This window comes from Thalassophryne amazonica, chromosome 21, assembly GCF_902500255.1.
Source record: "Thalassophryne amazonica chromosome 21, fThaAma1.1, whole genome shotgun sequence".
Taxonomy (NCBI): domain Eukaryota; kingdom Metazoa; phylum Chordata; class Actinopteri; order Batrachoidiformes; family Batrachoididae; genus Thalassophryne; species Thalassophryne amazonica.
The window spans coordinates 23,520,994-23,540,420 of NC_047123.1; the positions used below are offsets into that span (position 1 = coordinate 23,520,994).

At 40.1% G+C, this 19,427-nt stretch overlaps 1 protein-coding gene across 1 annotated transcript in view; it reads right to left on the reverse strand.

The window, feature by feature from the left end:
• Positions 1-15,334, reverse strand: part of mthfd1l (methylenetetrahydrofolate dehydrogenase (NADP+ dependent) 1 like) — a 40,672-nt gene extending 25,338 nt beyond the window's left edge. The window contains exons 1-16 of the mRNA XM_034162275.1: positions 14,952-15,334; positions 12,933-13,017; positions 12,308-12,358; positions 12,166-12,219; positions 9,480-9,604; positions 8,027-8,127; positions 6,246-6,382; positions 5,194-5,305; positions 4,930-4,997; positions 3,967-4,064; positions 3,689-3,862; positions 2,782-2,918; positions 2,276-2,322; positions 1,283-1,390; positions 1,039-1,113; positions 306-408 (exon numbers count right to left, since the gene is read on the reverse strand). Of these exons, the coding sequence (XP_034018166.1) occupies positions 306-408; positions 1,039-1,113; positions 1,283-1,390; positions 2,276-2,322; positions 2,782-2,918; positions 3,689-3,862; positions 3,967-4,064; positions 4,930-4,997; positions 5,194-5,305; positions 6,246-6,382; positions 8,027-8,127; positions 9,480-9,604; positions 12,166-12,219; positions 12,308-12,358; positions 12,933-13,017; positions 14,952-15,160 (1,684 nt within the window). The 5' untranslated portion in view covers positions 15,161-15,334. The remainder of the gene's footprint in view (positions 1-305; positions 409-1,038; positions 1,114-1,282; positions 1,391-2,275; positions 2,323-2,781; positions 2,919-3,688; positions 3,863-3,966; positions 4,065-4,929; positions 4,998-5,193; positions 5,306-6,245; positions 6,383-8,026; positions 8,128-9,479; positions 9,605-12,165; positions 12,220-12,307; positions 12,359-12,932; positions 13,018-14,951) is intronic.
• Positions 15,335-19,427: the final 4,093 nt, after the last annotated feature.

Sequence of the window (19,427 nt, forward strand, 5' to 3'; positions counted from 1 at the left end):
TAAACACCGCGTCAATCACAGCAGCACCCAACTGGTTGTTCTCACTGACGACTTCAAACCAACACAGCTACCACCGCCGGCTGTTCTCACACGGTTATCATTCCATTCGCTGTCATGTGTTAACTTAAAACATATTCATCCTATATCTGGCAAATCAGGCATAAAGCATGAAGGGGTACATTCTAAGATTTCTGGAAATGTTTTATACAAGTTGCACTCTGCGATACACGTGTAACTGCTGAAATCCACGGGTACTGGTGTCAGAAAACTGCAATCAGAAATATTTCCAACACTTTCAGCGATACCTCTCTGCCAGGTGACTTTGGAAGGGTCAATGTCGAGGCGGACAAAGGTGCTGACTTCTTGTGGTGTGAGAGATCCAGGGTCCGATTTGCTGATACCTAAACGCTAGATGGGGGAGGAAAAAAAAAAAAAAAACCTGCTATAAACATAATTTTTGTGACAACTAAAACGGTTCAATTCATCTTTTTATTAAGAGTGGCACATGTGAAACGGAGGTAAAGAAGCTTCCCTATATGACTGCGAGCTCATCGATTTCCAGTCAGGTTCAAAAGGTTCACTGCCAGAGTGCTTAAAAAAAAAAAAAACATTTACAACTCTTCACCTCTCAGTACATCCATTAAGACTAATAAATATTTTACAGCCCTTCTAACTCAACAGTTCAGTGTCTTTCATATGGCAGGACAAGCAAACAATTCCTTGACTTCTATTCAAACTTCCATCTTTATATTCTGTTCCCTCCTATATCATAAGTATTTTATTGTTTTATCTTTATATTAGAAATCTGCAGACACTAGAAAAAAACAAACAAACAGCACAGCTCATAATCTTAAACACATAAGAGCTTTATGAGGGATAAACAAATATTAGGAGAGAGAACAAAGGTGGGGAGTGAACGCGGAGCTTTATGAGAAGGCTCACCGAGGCCCCCTAGCGAGCCATAACACCCATCTTTAAATGTAAATTAAATACTTTAATGTTCCTCAGTGCATCTGTTGCTGCAGTGTTCAGACTTACTCGCAGTCTGGCAATCTGGATTGGTGAAAACTGCCTGACTCCATTCACGGAAGGGACGAGTCTACTGAACAGAGCCTTTGGGGACAAAGCGACAAAATTGTTTCATTGTCCATGTTGAACGTTCACTGACATCATCCTCCTGAAAGCACTCTGACTAAATCATTTACACGATTATGAGAATTTCGTGCAACAATAAACAAGATTTTCTTTTTGTTAGAATAAGGCATTACTGTTTGACAGTCACCTTGTCTGACTGTGTGGCCTCGTGCAGCATCCGGGCATCAACTGCTGCTGCCAGCAGATTATTGGCAGCTGTGATGGCATGAATGTCACCAGTCAGATGGAGGTTGAACTGAATGAAATACAAGTCAATATAAAAGGCACAAAAAACAAGAAAACAATATAAGTAAAAATAATCTCATTTTTTGGACTGATCTTGTCACATTCATTTTGATATCAAATTCACCCCAACATATAACCCATTTTCCTTCTGCATTATGTCATCAGTAGTTGACAGGTCGGTACTCAGCTGGAATTCTTGCACTTTGTTGTTTATCTCTTCAGTGGCACAATTTTGCTGACCTGTTACTGAACTGCAGCGAGGGGTCATTTTGTCTGGGTCAGGCATTTCTGGTCATTTTCAGTTCAACTTGATAAAATGGAAACTTGTGTTTGCCAAGTAATTTAAGACCACCATCTGCTCTGTAGCCTCAGTGGTGACTGAGATTGGACTGCTTGATTTTTGGCCATTACCATGAGAATCCTTTAGTTTATGAAAAACTGTTCCACAAGGGTCAGGATAAAAAACTACATCTTGCAAAACCCTTGACACAATATTAAAAGCATACAACTGGTGCTTCCTGAGATAAAGCATCCATGAAAGCATGCACGGACTAAGAACTGAAATATGGAGTGCAGATTAATTTTTTGTCAGTTTATTCATCAGTAAGCAGGCAAGAAATTTCAGAGCTTTTGTCTCTCATAATACAGAGGTTAAAAACATACAGGAGTGCACGGGGGGGGGGGGGGGTGAGAAGAAAGGAGCTGGCATTATAGAATGATGCATTAAAACCTTCCTAATCACAGCTCTGAAATTTTTCCTTTCTATCTTCTTGAAACGCGTCTCTATTACTGTTTTGCTACACTTCTAGGGGTTGTGTTTTTGTTCGCAGCGCTCCACATCAATGTCTTTGAAGCCAGCGCTAGGCTGGCTACACAGTTGGTCTGTAGGTTTTACCTCCTCCATCGGGATGACCTGAGCATATCCCCCACCTGCAGCTCCTCCTAGGTACAAAAAAAAAAAGAAGAGGGAACACAGTCAGAGGGAGACAACAGGACAAGGACACACAAATGATTAGTGCTGTGTGCTGGACTTTGAGTGAACTACTCCACCCTCACATAAAATCTCAACTACACACTGACAAAGCATGCCAACAGCTGCTAGGTTCACTTTTTGTGCAAACCCCACTCAATGCATTTAAATGTTATTCCAGAATAACATCAACTGTTTGTCCCATTTCAATGAGAACATGTTGGTTCCTTGCAACATATGTCTGAAGATGAGATCAACTATAATTACAAATCAGTCACCACCAGTGAAGTTATTTCTGCATTTTAAAATTGATTTTAGGGTGACCACTGGGGTAACGTTATGTAAATGCTTATCTTGTAGCTTAATAAACAGTAACATGCACAGAAATGTTAAACAAAAGGAGCACATTCAAACAAGCATCCACTGCTGACCTTTGACTCCAAAAGTGGGTCCCTGGGAAGGCTGACGAAGACAGGCAAAGGCATTAAGCTTCAGGTGGGCAGACAAGGCCTGGACGAGACCGAGGGACACGGTGCTTTTACCTTCACCCAACGGGGTGGGAGTTATACTACAATGAAAAGCAAGACAGCATATTACTGTGGGTCCAAATACTGACTCATGAATGTGGAATTATGATTAAACACAGCGCTGCCTAATTATGGCAAATATATATATATATATATATATATATATATATAAACTTTTGGCCAAAATTGAAATCCTGATTATTTAATACAATTGAAATCCTGATTTAATACAATTACTAAATGGTAAATGGACTGCATTTATATAGTGCTTTCCCAACAGCATCAGATGCTCAAAGCGCTTTACAATAATGCCTCACATTCAGCCCAATGTCAGGGTGCTGCCATACTAAGGATTCTGAAACATCCTTTGTTTAATAAACATGGGGGAATCTGAAAAAGACTTGCATTTTAACAGTGGATTTTCTTTAAATATAACTGAAAAGCTGCACAAAAATAAATAAATAAATAAATAAAAAGTAAAAACATAACTCTCAGCCAACCTATAAAAAGGTAAAGGGTGCCCGAGGAACCCTGAGCATGCCCCCCCCCCCCCCCAGACTGACTTTGTTTTAGGCCATACAAGTGCATTGGGCGTTGCTACTAAAAATTATGACCAGTAGATTGCCTCAGCAACCATGGCACCATCAGTGGGACCAACGCCCATTGATGATGATATTTTCTTCCTTCATTTCTCCCCTCTCCACAAACGATGACAGAGACACGCGTGTGAGGATGATGACCGTCTTGAGGGCAAGCTGACCTTAACAACTCTGCATAGAAAACAAAGTGATCCCTTTATGACAACACTCACCCGGCTACCAGCACATATTTCCCATCAGGCTGTGCGTGGAGGCGGTTTAACAAGGAGAGGCGAACCTTAGCTTTGGTCCGGCCATAGGCCTCAAATTCATCCGGGAGTAAGCCGATTTCATCGGCCAGCTGGTCAACGGGCTTGGGTGTCTGGGCTCTGGAAATCTCTATGTCACTAAACAAAGAGTTTAGGTTTAGTTATGAAGCACTTAAACCTGTTCATCTGGTATTTTTGTGTGATGAAATTAAATCCACACGTCTGACTCCAACAGGCTCTACCTCGGTACTGGAGTGAGGGGCTGTAGTTTGAGGCTGCGCAACCGCCACGGGCGGTACTCCTGCTCCTTCACCCACCAAGTGGCACTGCACACAACATTCTGTTAAAATAAATTAAAGGGCAAAGACAATAAGGTGAATAATGATAAATACCAGAACTGCAATTTGACAACAACTTAAAGTGCTAGTATTGTGGAAAAAAAAAAAAAAAAAAAAAAAACTATTTTGGAGCGCGAGTGCGACTTTAGGCTTTCTTCTGTCTACAAGATGCTTAATTTGACAACATGTGTCTTCCAAACAGATTTTAAATTTTGGTATTCCAGCCTCAGCAAGTTTCAAAGTGCACGCAATATGGCATTACTGTTTTGTTATTATAACCACTAAGTGATGCAGTCTGCATGTTCACATTCCAGATAGTTTCCAGCACAACACCACCGTCACCTCATGAATACTTTACTCCACTAGCGTCAGTGTGGGGATGGTATGTGGAATAGCTTGTATGTTGATTGATGAAATCAGTTAAATGCCACATATGTTAAACATACATGGTTTTATTAGAAAATAACATAAAAAAGAGGACAATGCATTAAAGTGTTATGGGGAAAAGTTTGGATATATTAACATCTTATCTTTTGAATGATGGAGACTCACCTTAGTTTTTGCTTAGTAACAGTCACAAAATGTTATTCTTTTCTTTGACAGACTTGCAGAACAAACACAAAGAAGACAGCTCATGTTTTGTAAGATGTTAATGTTGAATATGAGTGAAGCTGCCATATCTTGAGTCATCTTAATCAAAATAATGAAGTCATTATCTTTCCATAAACAGTGTAATGCTGAAGCAGAAGCCATTCATGAAATTTTGTCATCACATGGACATGCTTGTCTGTTTACATCTCAGAGGCCATCTGTGGCCAAAACACAACTAACAAAATCCAGTCTCCAAAAAAACATTATTATATGTACCTGCATTCTGTAAGCGGCAGTGAGATATTCTATCTCAGACTGCGAGGGCATCTCCAGATTATGGTCATCTGCAAACACAACATATAGTGCAACCACACATTAAGAACAAAATCGACAACTGTATCTGAGGCACATCGACTATGTAAACTGACTAAGTGCTGATATTTCTGCAGATGTGTCAAATACCCTGTAAAATTTCAGAGATTAAAAGTTATTCAGACAAATAAAGGAGTTAATTTTAAAATAATTTGGAACATGCAGTACCTGTTACTGGGGCAGGCTCACAGCAGATTACAGCAGTGCCCGGTCGAACCCAGGCTGTAGGGACATCCATGGTCCCCTCCCCGAAAAAGACCACAGCATCAGCTTGCTTCAGCTGAGAAAACAGGATTAAAATGAGAAGGTTAATGAGTTTAAATGATGGGGAATCACATTTAGAACAAATTCCCTAAGAGTGAGTTTAGTTTTCATTCAAGTTGAGTTTCTGTTAAGCCAGAATTTGCAGCACTTAAAAAAAGCAGTCTGACACCTTGTGGTCAACTACAGTCTTTACACAAAACGTGTCAAAAGTGTGTTCCACCAATAAGGTCATTAAAGGTCACTGCTTTCATCACAAGGCTTCTAAAACAGAAAAGTTAATCCATGCATTATTTTATAATTATTCTCTTTCGACAAGTGCTCAGTTTTAAAAAAAAAGCGGCAGCGGGCTAAAAAATTCATACGTTCTGTTGCACTAATTACAGATGATGCTACAATAACTACAGATGGGAATGCAAATGACCTTCAACAAAGCACATCTTAAAAATGTGCAGTTAACCATGTTTAAGTAAAAATGTGAGTGTTTTGAACTACTAAATGTTGACGTAAGAGGGTTGAGATGTCACTTGAAAAGTTTGACATCTTAACAATAAAAGCTGTTCCACAAGTCTTTTCAACCTTACAGAATGGAGGCAAGTCCTATATACATCCAAACACCAGTCATACCGGTGCTGAAGCACAAGCGAGTGTAGCGGCTGTACTCTCTCCGTTTCTGTGCTGTGTTGTGATTGACTCCTCCCACTCAGGATGCAAACTCACAATATCCGGCATGGGAGGCAGACGCTCTGACCAGTTGGCCAAAACCTGGGCTCTGGCCTGAGTGTCCTTTGGCTGTCGGGGGGAGTGAGGCCGATTGACTGACTACCACCTGCACAGTGACGCCTGCTGGCCTCCATCTACAGACACACACACACACACACACACACACACACACACACACACACACACACACACACACACACACACACACACACACACACACACACACACACACACACCTGTCTCTGTAGATTGGTGGAGCTCCAGGAACTCTTCACAGTGACCATGCCGCTCCTCTCCATCATGCACTGCAGGGCCACCCCAACAGGTCCTTCATCTCCGACCAGCAACACAGTCTTTGCCTCCGGAGAAGTGTCTGTCAAATTGATTTTGAGTCAAGATTCAAAGTGTTTATTGTCACATACAGCAAGAACAAATTTCTCTGTGCAATGAGATTCTTACTTTACTTTCAATACTGGTGCAGAGTTTTATATAAATAGAATTTATAAAAAAATACAATGGCAAAAATATCTGCTATATACAAAGTGTTTGATACCTGCAATGCAATGTGCAACACAGTTGTGCAAAATGCAAGTATGTACAAAGTGCACAGTGACTCCTGACAACTGTTCAGAATCTGATGGCAGAGCGGAAAATTAGTTTTTTTTTAGTATTGATATTCTGCATTTCACACTTCTGTACCTCCAGCCTGAGGGTAGAAGTGTGAACAGTCTGTGCTGCAGGCAGATGGGATCTTTGAGCATGGAGACAGCTCTCCTGTGGACTCCGCGGTGGTAGATTCTCTGGAGAGAGGGCAGTGGAGTCCTTGTGATCCTCTCAACAGGCGACTGCAGTCTGCAGCAGCAGTGCTACCGCACAGTGCTGTGCTGCAGTTGGTTAAGATGCCATCAACAACGCAACTTTAGAAGTTGCTGAGGATCTTTCCTCATGCAGCCTCCTCAGGAAATACAGCCGTTGTTGGGCCTTCTTAACCAGCTGTGAGTTGTTCAGTGTCCAGGTGACGTCCTCAATGGTGTGGACACATATTTACAGTTACTTACCCTGTCCACTTCAAGCTCCTGGATAAACAGTGGTTGATGAGGTCTCTTCTCCTTTTTCATGTTCACTATCATCTCCTAATCTTTGCTAAAGATTAGAAAATGTTCTTAAGTCACGACCTTCTTCAAGGGGAAATAACTGGACTTTTGTTTTTTTAAAAACATATTTGACAAGTACATTTCTTAAGAGAACTGTTGCTGCCTTTTCAATGAAAGGTGGTGATTTTGCTACTACAGGCTGCAATCGCTGCCTTCTCTTCAACTGTGTGTGTGTGTGTGTGCAGGGGGTTAAGTTGGTGGGAGTGGCCTAAGAGAAGCAGGCGTTTTCTTCATGTGGTGCTCCACCATTTTGTGAAATTTTACTGAAATCCACAAAGCTATTCAGAAGTTGTACTTAAAAAGCTCAGACTGATGAGGTGATTCTCACTTCTGCTGTCAAAATCTAGTCAGCCATGCTGTCTTCATGATCCCACTGGAGAATGACTCAAAATATCTTCTAAATAACTCTTTGAAACAATATTGATGACTATGGCAGTAACATCAGTGATAAAATATATCGATGTTTGTACAGTCATGATATTTTATGTCACTCTACAAAATGGATATAGCCCGTTAAATAAAATTTATTTCATTATTTGAGGTACTTGTCACTCTTGTAACCCCTTGTCATGTCAGTATGCAAGAATAAAATAAAAAACAACCTGTTAACATTCTAAATTGACTTGACTTCTGAATTAATTCTTGACTGACAGATATCCCACAATGCAATGCATGCCAGAAGTGAAAAAACTTGTCAGAGGTAGAAAATCTAAAACCAATTGTAGATTATAACTTTTTAAGTGCTGGAGGATCTCAAGTGGTGATGCAGTTTCTGTTTTACTCTTCAAATATTCAGTATAATCTAAAGTATTTACTAACTAGACAGTGCCAGTTGTTAACGTGTCTTATTTAAAGAAACTCACCGTGTTTTAGCAGCAGATCCACAACAGCGCTGGCAATGGGTGGAACAAAGACTTTGCTCATGTCACCTCGTACTAGACAGCCCATATTCAAATCAGATATCCTATAACAAGATATAGATCAAAAAATTATGCTATTTATTTCAGAAAGTCTAATATAATAATGGCCCTGTGACAGACTGGCGCCCTGTCCAGGGTGTACCCCGCCTCACGCCCTATGACTACTGGGATAGGGCTTGGAATAAGCGGTTGAAGATGAGTGAGTGAAAACTCCAAAACAGCAAAATAAATAAATAAAAATGCATAAATAAAAGAAATTTTAAAAAATAATAATAAAAGACATTTTCAGCTGAAGCATTTTCCATTAGTCAATACAAGAGCAATAAGATAAAATTTGCTGCGTTTGTTCTTACGACTTTAAAAAATACATTTAAAAAAATCTGAGAACATGCTGCATTTTTCTATTTTGCAATGTGATAAATGTTTTGTTTTTTGTCAGACCAAAAATATTTTCGTGCCCGTGTTTAATTTTTTTCAGAAATATTAAAGATTCTACATAAAATTTTGACTGCTGATCAATAAAAATAATTAAATGCCTGTTTTGGATTAGTATCTTTTTTTTTTTTTTTAAAGCAACCCAATATATTTTGCCACACTGAAATGATATTCTAATCCAATTACATTTTTCCCCAAATCTGATTGGTTAACCGTGTGAAATTTCAGTAAAATAAATATTATAAATATTATATTATAATAATAATATTATTATAAAATAATAAAATATTGCGCAAATGGTAGCAAAATATTAAAACTATTTCTCATTTAATGTGTTACTCCATGTATTGTTACTCCATGCCTTGTCCACAAATGTCAATAATGGTGCTGTCAGCTGAGAGAGAGAGGTTGCCAACCGCCATTAAACACAAAGAAAAAAAAAAAAAAAAAAACACACAACAACAACACCGAAATGGATTAATTTAAGATACCATATGAAAGTAGTGATGTGGGTTCTGCTCACATAATTTCCAGTTTGGCATGAAGACGCTGCTGCCACAAGCTTTGACGAGATGACCACACACTGTCTGCGTAACATTTTTACCAAACTATACTATTATGCGGATTAAGATGTAGCCTTCAGTGGTGGACACGGACCCGTGCAAACGTTGGAATTTGATTAGAATGGGAATAACCCCCTTGTGTCTGATGATTTGGTGGACGTTAATGCTGGATTACAGTCACAAACAGCCTTTTTACCAACTCTGTTAATGCGTTGCAGATAAAACTCAATTTGCAACTGTAAAATCCCGCATTAACATCCACAAATCAGACACAAGGGGATTAATCCCCAATTTTCCAGTATGCAAATTAAAAATAAAAATTTAAATGCATTGTGGACAATCACTTTATGTGTCCTGTCCACTACTTGTCAAATGTCTCTCCTTGTGCAGGTTTTTACCCACTGACGTCCTTCTCCGGTTTTAGTACATGGAGCACTCGGGCGGTGAGAAAAGCAGCGGGGAGGTGAAGGTAGATACCGTGCACCTTTGGGTCCTCATTCAACTTCAACAGCTCGTCTAAAATCTAAACACATTTAAAATAGACACCCGTAAATTTAAACACACACCTAGAAGCAAAAACAAAAATGTGAAAAACTGAACTGTTAATACACACGCACACACACAGAGTCTACAGATAATCACAAACTACACACAAGGGCTGTCAATCAAATACAAACTAATGAAATATAATTTTTTCTTGTAATTAGTCTTGACTAACTAAAATTTGTAATTACCAATATAGTCACTCATTTATCATTTGATTTATTGCAGAATCAACACAAAGGAAATACTTTTTTCATAAGCTTTGATTTAAGCCACATTATAAAATAAAATTGTGATCTACAATTAATTATTTGCAACCAAAAATTTTAATTCTTTGATAAAAAGATGAATTCCACTAAATAAGAAAAAACTGTTAAATGAACATCCAAAGTATTAACAAGGAGATGCTAATTCATGTACCACTGTGAGGAAAAGCATTAAAATGTGTGAAACAAACACACAAACAACAGATCACGATAAGAGGACACATCTGTTAGGAAATCAGATTAGTCACAACAGGAAGGGAAGAAGCCTGCACGCTCATTTACGTAACATTTCAATGGTAAATAAGCTAAGTACCAAATCTTTACACATCACAAAGAAGAAACTAGAGCACCAAGCTCAGAGTGCAATCCTCCGCCAGCACTAGTTTCCAATTCCAATTTTCAAGGTCAAAGTCCTACTAGAAGTGGCTTTTCATGAACTAAATTAGATGTGATCAAATGTCAGGAGTATGTATTTAGTTCATGAACTTGAATCAAAGTTTCTTTTGTGGTGTTGTCAAGTTTTTTTTTCAACAAATTTTTTGGTTTCTGAATTCTTTTTCAGATAATTTTCACAGAACATTGGTTATTGTTAAAGAATTTTAATGTTAAAGATACTTATCAATGATTAATGTCTTTGATTCTGTTTTTATACATATATATGTGTGATTTCATCTAAATATTACTTTCTTAGTTAATCACTGAACTGTTCACAACTGTAAAATGACCTTTTGTTCACATGAAAACTATGACAATGTAAGCCTTGTTTTGATGAGCACAGATGTACATTTTAATTAACGAGTCGGCCTTGAGCAGAGAACAGCACAGCCTGTACACTAGTTCAAGGTTGGCGCTGTAATGTTTCAATTTGAAGAACAATTACTATCTGTCTGAGCAGACCACAAGGCAACTTCAGGTGCAAAGTGATACAAATATCAATTGACTGAAGAAACGCAGCTGTGCTTTTGAAAATTGTTTTTGTAATATGTCTGTGTGCAACTTGTTTCAAATAAATCCAGGAGCAGAGTGGGCGGACCCTTCAGAGCTGACTGACCGACAGAGACAAAGGGTCAGGCCGGCTCTCCCTGATCAGGAAAGAAATTCAGTGTATCCGTGTGGTTATTCTCTGCAATAATTTGAGTTGTTCTCTAGCACCAGGCTCAACTCTGACAGTTACCTATACTATGCACAATTTGTCATTGCTTTGTAGCACTTGGTTTCCGACTGATAATTGGAAGATAGACAAACAAGCATAAAATTGGAACCTCCATCCAATTTTGGTGGTGTAGGCAAATCCATAACAGAAAAATGAAAGTGACTGAGGCACTTTTGATTAAGATATGATAAATGCATTGCATTTATATAGCGCTTTTCCATCTGCATCAGACGCTCAAGGCACTTTACAATAATGCCTCACATTCACCCTGATGTCAGGGTGCTGCCATACAAGGTGCTCACTAGACACCGGGAGCAACTACGAGATTAAGGCCCTTGCCCAAGGGCCCTTAGTGACTTTCCAGTCAGGCTGGGATTTGAACCGAGGATCCTCTGGTCTCAAGCCCAACACTTAACCACTAGACCATCACCTCCCCTTATATAAGATATAATGTAAAATGTACACCAAATGGGCTTTTGAACATTAAATTCAAATGTCCACAAAATCCACAATCCAGATCAAACTTTACCAGGCGATAGTGAGTGCCCGTCTGCACCTCACTTTCAAATATGAGAGTGATTGGGGCCCGTTTGATTAAGATATAATGTAAAATATATATTCAAATGGGGTTTTCAAAGTTAAATGTAAATGGCCACAAAATCTGTAACCTGGATCAGATAAGGATCAACCTTTGCCAGTCTATACCATCCTACATAAAGCGCTCATATATGAAGGAGATTTGATCTTTTTTGACAGGCAAGAATTTTTGCAAATTCATTCAATGTTAAAGATAGCGATTTTTCCAGTTTTCCAAGATTTTTCCTGACTTTAACCTTTGACTTTTAAAATTTAATCAGATCTTGCCTATCAGGATATGAATCCTCTGTAAAAAATTCACAATGATATATGAAAAATTATGGGCTCCAGGCTGTTCACAAACAAACAAACACGGGTGAAAACATAACCTTCAACTTCGTTGGCGAATGTAATGATGACATGCTGTACAGACAAACCGCCAAAAAACTGGGAATCATGTAGCAACATGCGAAACGACAGGGTGTGGAGGAAGAGCACAGATGTTCTAAGGTACTGAGCGATATTAACGGTTTGTGAAATACTTACATATTCCTCACTGCAGTTTTTTGCAAGGCAGATCTGAGTAATGTTCAAGCCAATCTGTGAAGACACACAGATTACAACTGGTCTGTGCATAAACCTCAATTCTGCTACAATAGCACAGAGAGGAACAGTAAGAAGGAGTTACCTTTGCTGCCATTTTCTTATTGCTCTCCAGCAAGCTATCATCCTCACCTGCCTTTTAGATAAAATGCAGAAAGACAATTTAATAATAATTACTGATTGAGCCATAATTGCAGGAGGAAAAGCAATTTTTCAAATTGTGGATGACAAATGGAAGCATGCACCATGGACGCAGTTCAACAGGCTTTCAGTCAGATTCATCATACCATTTGTATTTCTTAATGACTGATGAAGGGAAATTAGGTCCAAGACCCATTCAGTGACTTGGAAACATTCACAAATCTGTCCTCTTACTTGTTTAAAGAAAACTGGATAAAAAAAAAAAGATGATTTTTCAATAATTCTCATACTTAGTTAGTCCAATTACTTTAGTTAGTTCAAAAGAAAAGCTGCAATTCGTAAATGAGTAATCCAATATTTTTGTTAAAACCCTTGAATTGAACCTGAAAGTCAACACTGAAAGCACATCTTGATTATTTCATTACAACTCCATTGTGGTGACGCACAGAGACAACATTACAAAAACTGTCACTGTCCAACTATTTATGGACCTGACTGTGTATCATATAATCCCACATTTTTCCAGTTGTAAATAAAAATGACATAGGATCTGTTGTGTCTTAAATTACCTGTATGATGGCTAATACAGGCTGGACGTCTGGGCTGTTTGCCTTCAAAGTCGCCATCATCTCCTTGGTGCTCTGAAGCACTTCACTATAAAACAAAACAAAATCAGCCACATCCATTTATCCTAAAATTACCACACACTTTATTACAGCATAAGCTTGAATAGAACTTTATAGAGCGTTACATTCCCAGATACATTTCAGATATTATGTGGCATAGTTGCTTGTCTCGCCACCAAATTTCACCAATATCTGCTTGTGACGTTTTGAGATATACAAACTATGGTAAAACAATGTTTAAATCAAGATAAAATGTGTTTAAAGCATACGGAAAACAATGAGTTAGTAATGTTGTCTCATCAAGAAGGTTGTGGGATCACTTCCCGCCTGATCCTTTCTGTGTGGAGACTGCATGTCTCCCCGTGTTAATGTGGGTTCCCTCCGTGTGCTCCAGCTCCGTTCCACTTCCAAAGACATGCAGGTTAGGCGAACTAGAATCTTTAAATTGAGCATAAGTGTGTGAATGAGTTTGTCTATATGTCGCCCTGCGATGGGACAGGCTCCAGCAGCACCATGGAACCGCCCTGGATCCTGGATGACAACCACCCAGACAGACAAACAGCTCATTCTCACATGTCCAAAATAACCATCTATGTGCAGCAGTCAGGTGAAACATGGGCATTCCCTTGGCCTTCTCCAGCTGCTGCAGTCCTCTAAAAGAGACTAAAATGAGTAGTATAGAGGGTTTTCAATCACGTGACCGATTTGCTGCAGGACAGGTGCCGTCTCCATTCTGGATTACAATGAGCCTGGCGCGTGATAGAAAAATGGAGAGAATGTACGGTTATTACGTTGCTTTAAATCTTCGAGATAAAGTTATTTATCAATCAATCAATTTCAATCAATTTTATTTATATAGCGCCAAATCACAACAAACAGTTGCCCCAAGGCGCTTTATATTGTAAGGCAAGGCCATACAATAAGTACGTAAAAACCCCAACGGTCAAAACGACCCCCTGTGAGCAAGCACTTGGCGACAGTGGGAAGGAAAAACTCCCTTTTAACAGGAAGAAACCTCCAGCAGAACCAGGTTCCCTGAGCCTGGTTCTGCTGGTATTTATCGTGATAGATGTGTAGCAGTTGGTTCAGTGGATCCATATCTTATACCAGATAGTGAATTCAGTGGTGACTTCAAGACGACCTCTGCTTTCAGAGCTCCGCTGCGATGCTCTGCAGGAGGCCGGCGAGGCTGACCTGGTCGGCAGCTTCCTAGTTCACAATATCGCACACAGTAAAATCACCAGTGTAAAAGTAACACTGACAGCGTTGAATTAACACTGCCAGTGTATGGTACATATGGTCTAGTCAGAGTGGGACCATATGTTCACTGTCAGTGTTAATTTAACACTGGTGATTTTACTGTGCAGTGTGACACTGTCGGCCAGTTCGTTACATCACCACTAAATTCACTATCTGGTATAAGATACGGATCCACTGAACCAACTGCTACACATTTATCACGATAAATAGCTTTACCTCGAGGATTTAAAGCATCGTAATAACCGGACTTTTCTATCACGCGCCAGCCTCCTTGTAATCCAGAATGGAGACGGCACCTGTCCTGCAGCAAATCGGTCACGTGATTGAAAACCCTCTATAGCAAATGAATGAATTAAAAAAGTATCTCAAATAAATAAACAAAAATTCCTTACACTTGAGGAGCTACAATACATATTTCACTCTTGATGTCAAGGCCAATCAAGCAGTTGAGAGCCAAAATGACAAGAAGACCTGACTACATCTGTAGATTTTTGTTTTAAATTAAACAGTCTTCATGTAGTCATTTGTGCAGTATTATATTCGTTATTTTACATTGTTGTTACATTTTAGCATCGCGTGTTTGCTAACAGCGGAAGCTGGCTCGTGACGTTACCAGGGCAACATACGGAACAAAAATAGCGCCTTTTACACAAAAAGTGTCCTAAATACAGGAAAGTGGAACCACGTGGGTTTTAAAGTTACCTCAAAGAACTCTCACACCGGACCCCATCTTCCTTCGCGACTTGTTTGCGAACGCTGGAGAACATTTTGGGCTTGGTGCCGCCGCTGGCTACCCGGACGTTCACCTGGCTGCTCGGACACCGGAGTCTCCACGACGCCGAGCCGAGAAACCGGGTTCCCCTGTGGGTTTGACGTATCCAAAGACCAGTTCGAATCACAGACAACTTCATAGTAAAGCTTTTTTTTTCTCCCCTGTTTTTCAAAGTGTATTTGTCTGTTGCCAGAGTCTGGAGAAGGTCCAAAAGTTGTCACGGCAGCAGCAGCGTCCTCCTCCCGATGGAGGTGCGCTGGCTTCTTGGTCTGTCGGAAATCTGATGGTTTTCGGGTATGCCGTTCAAAAATGCGATAAATTCGATTGAGACAGACAGAGTAATGATACTTGACGTGTAGGACACGCAGTCAGCAGCCGTAATTCGCAAAAAAAAAAAAAAACTGTGAGTAATCTATCACATAACATCTGGATTTATATAAATGCGGAACAGTTTGCGAGGAACTACACTGGTGAAGCGGTGCAAAGTCATAAATCGGGAGGACCCTGAAGGCAGCAGCGCACGCAGAAGAGGCTTGATTTAGAACACGTGCTTTGGCAGTAGGAAATGGGGGAAGGAGGCTGAGAACAAACGTGTGGGTTCACAAGCTGGCATCGAGGGAGAATGGTTAATGTTATAACTTCATATAACATAACTTCACGTGATTAACCCCACTCCCAAAATATTCCACACAGAGTGCCACTGTCAACAGAAAAAAAGTTGTACCTGTCCCCCAACATCACAGGATCCCTCTCATTGACAGGCATTGTCACCTGAGTGATAGGATGTGAAACTAATTGCACTAGTGGCAGCTGGAGACACCACAGTGGCAACCTGTGGCACCTCAGTGACAGTCTTCAGCACTGCGTTTGCAGCTTGTGTGACACATCAACGGCAACTTGTGGCACCTTGTTGACACTCTTGTAGCATGTCATTGGCAACTTGTGACGCCTCAGTTGCAGTCTGTGGCACTGCAGTGGCAGTTTGTGGCAAATCATTGGCACCACAGTGGCAGCATCGACAGTCTGTGGCACTGCAAGTGGCAGCCTGTGGCATGGCAGTGCGACATATATGGCACTTCATTGTTATAAAATGGCTTAGTTTTATTGCATATAGCCATTATTGCACAGAATCACACATCATAAATATTGCACCATGATGGATGGATCTTTAAGGTTGGAGGGATTGTCTTCTGAGTGGGAGGTGTTGTGTTGTCCACAAGTTTCATGATGTTATTGCTTGAGTGGGTGCGGGTGCAGTCATGGGTGTAGAGAGTGTAGAGGAGGGGGCTTAGTACACATCCTTGCGGTGAGCCAGTGTGAAGGCTCAATGCTGAGGAGATGTGGGAGTCCACTCTTACACACTGTAAGTGAGGAAGTCTTTCAACCAGCAGCAGATAGAGTGAGAGAAACCGAGAGTGAACAGTTTGCAGACCAGTTTGGATGGGATGATGGTGTTGAAGGCCAAGCTGTAGTCTATGAAAAGGAGCCTAGCTCTCCAGGTGTGTGAGGGTTTCATGGAGTACTGTATAGTTTTAAAACTAATTAAAGAGTAAAAATGCATTCGTGGAAAATATTGTTAATTCCAGTGTACCAGCTCACTGTAGTGTATGGAAATTCTGGCATAAGATTTCATGTGTATTATGTTAATATTGTAGTTTTTAATGTTTTACATACAAATGTGGCGTTAGCCATTTAATCTTGTGAAAATTTGAGGTGCTGACCTCTTGTGGTGCTTGTTTTAAATAGCAGGATTGCAATCTTTTTATGATATTTTATTTCTTCATATATATATATATATATATATATATATATATATATATATATATATATATATATATATATATATATATACACACACTCAACAAAAATATAAACGCAACACTTTTGGTTTTGCTCCCATTTTGTATGAGATGAACTCAAAGATCTAAAACTTTTTCCACATACACAATATCACCATTTCCCTCAAATATTGTTCACAAACCAGTCTAAATCTGTGATAGTGAGCACTTCTCCTTTGCTGAGATAATCCATCCCACCTCACAGGTGTGCCATATCAAGATGCTGATTAGACACCATGATTAGTGCACAGGTGTGCCTTAGACTGCCCACAATAAAAGGCCACTCTGAAAGGTGCAGTTTTGTTTTATTGGGGGGGGGATACCAGTCAGTATCTGGTGTGACCACCATTTGCCTCATGCAGTGCAAAACATCTCCTTTGCATAGAGTTGATCAGGTTGTCAATTGTGGCCTGTGGAATGTTGGTCCACTCCTCTTCAATGGCTGTGCGAAGTTGCTGGATATTGGCAGGAACTGGTACACGCTGTCGTATACGCCGGTCCAGAGCATCCCAAACATGCTCAATGGGTGACATGTCCGGTGAGTATGCCGGCCATGCAAGAACTGGGACATTGTCAGCTTCCAAGAATTGTGTACAGATCCTTGCAACATGGGGCCGTGCATTATCCTGCTGCAACATGAGGTGATGTTCTTGGATGGCACAACAATGGGCCTCAGGATCTCGTCACGGTATCTCTGTGCATTCAAAATGCCATCAATAAAATGCACCTGTGTTCTTCGTCCATAACAGACGCCTGCCCATACCATAACCCCACCGCCACCATGGGCCACTCGATCCACAACATTGACATCAGAAAACCGCTCACCCACACAATGCCACACACGCTGTCTGCCATCTGCCCTGAACAGTGTGAACCGGGATTCATCCGTGAAGAGAACACCTCTCCAACGTGCCAAACGCCAGTGAATGTGAGCATGTGCCCACTCTAGTCGGTTACGGCGACGAACTGGAGTCAGGTCGAGACCCCGATGAGGACGACGAGCATGCAGATGAGCTTCCCTGAGACGGTTTCTGACAGTTTGTGCAGAAATTCTTTGGTTATGCAAACCGATTGTTTCAGCAGCTGTCCCAGTGGCTGGTCTCAGACGATCTTGGAGGTGAACATGCTGGATGTGGAGGTCCTGGGCTGGTGTGGTTACACGTGGTCTGTGGTTGTGAGGCTGGTTGGATGTACTGCCCAATTCTCTGAAACGCCTTTGGAGACGGCTTATGGTAGAGAAATGAACATTCAATACACGAGCAACAGCTCTGGTTGACATTCCTGCTGTCAGCATGCCAATTGCACACTCCCTCAAATCTTGCGACCTCTGTGGCATTGTGCTGTGTGATAAAACTGCACCTTTCAGAGTGGCCTTTTATTGTGGGCAGTCTATGGCACACCTGCGCACTAATCATGGTGTCTAATCAGCATCTTGGTATGGCACACCTGTGAGGTGGGATGGATTATCTCAGCAAAGGAGAAGTGCTCACTATCACAGATTTAGACTGGTTTGTGAACAATATTTGAGGGAAATGGTGATATTGTGTATGTGGAAAAAGTTTTAGATCTTTGAGTTCATCTCATACAAAATGGGAGCAAAACCAAAAGTGGTGCGTTTATATTTTTGTTGAGTGTATGTATATATATATATATATATATATATATATATATATATATATATATATATATATATATATATATATATATATATATAGGTCAAGGTTGAATGCCATGATGGTTTTTTACGCAGTGCCACCTGAGGGAAGGGTACGGGCATTCAATGTTGGTTTCGGCCTCGCTGCTTACGTGTAGAAAGTTCTCCAGATTCTCTGAATCTTCTGATATTATGGACTGTAGATGATGGAATCCCTAAATTCCCTGCAGCTGAACGTTGAGAAACATTGTTCTTGTTGGACTATTTTTTTCACACAGATGTTCACAAAGTGATGTTCCTCGCCCCATCTTTGCTTGTGAACGGTTGAGCCCATGCATCTTTTATACCCAATCATGACACTCACCTGTTTCCAATTAGGTGTTCTTTGAGCATTCATCAACTTTCCCAGTCTTTTGTTGCCCTGTCCCAACTTTTTTGAAATGTGTTGCAGGCATCCATTTCAGAATGAGCAAATATTTACACAAAAACAACAAAATGTATCAGTTTAAACATTGAATATCTTGTCTTTGTGGTGTATTCAATTGAATATAGGTTGAAGAGGATTTGCAAATATTATATTCTGTTTTTATTTACATTTTACACAATGTCCCAACTTCATCGGAACTGTGTGTGTGTGTGTGTGTGTGTGTATGAACGTTGTGTTTGAAATTAACTGAACTGTATAAAACAAATTGACAGGAAAGAATCTTTAAGTTTCAAAACGTTTTGAAACAGTGCAAAGCGACACCTAATGCACGTTAGAAACTCCACCTCCCAGGCAGAAATGGAACTACGCCCCTGATTTTGAAGGTTTTTGAGACTTTTTCAAAGTGCTTGAACAAACAACATAACCCAGAATCATAAGCTGTATTACTTTTTTTTTTTTTTATGATAAATTATGACTTTAGCACGTC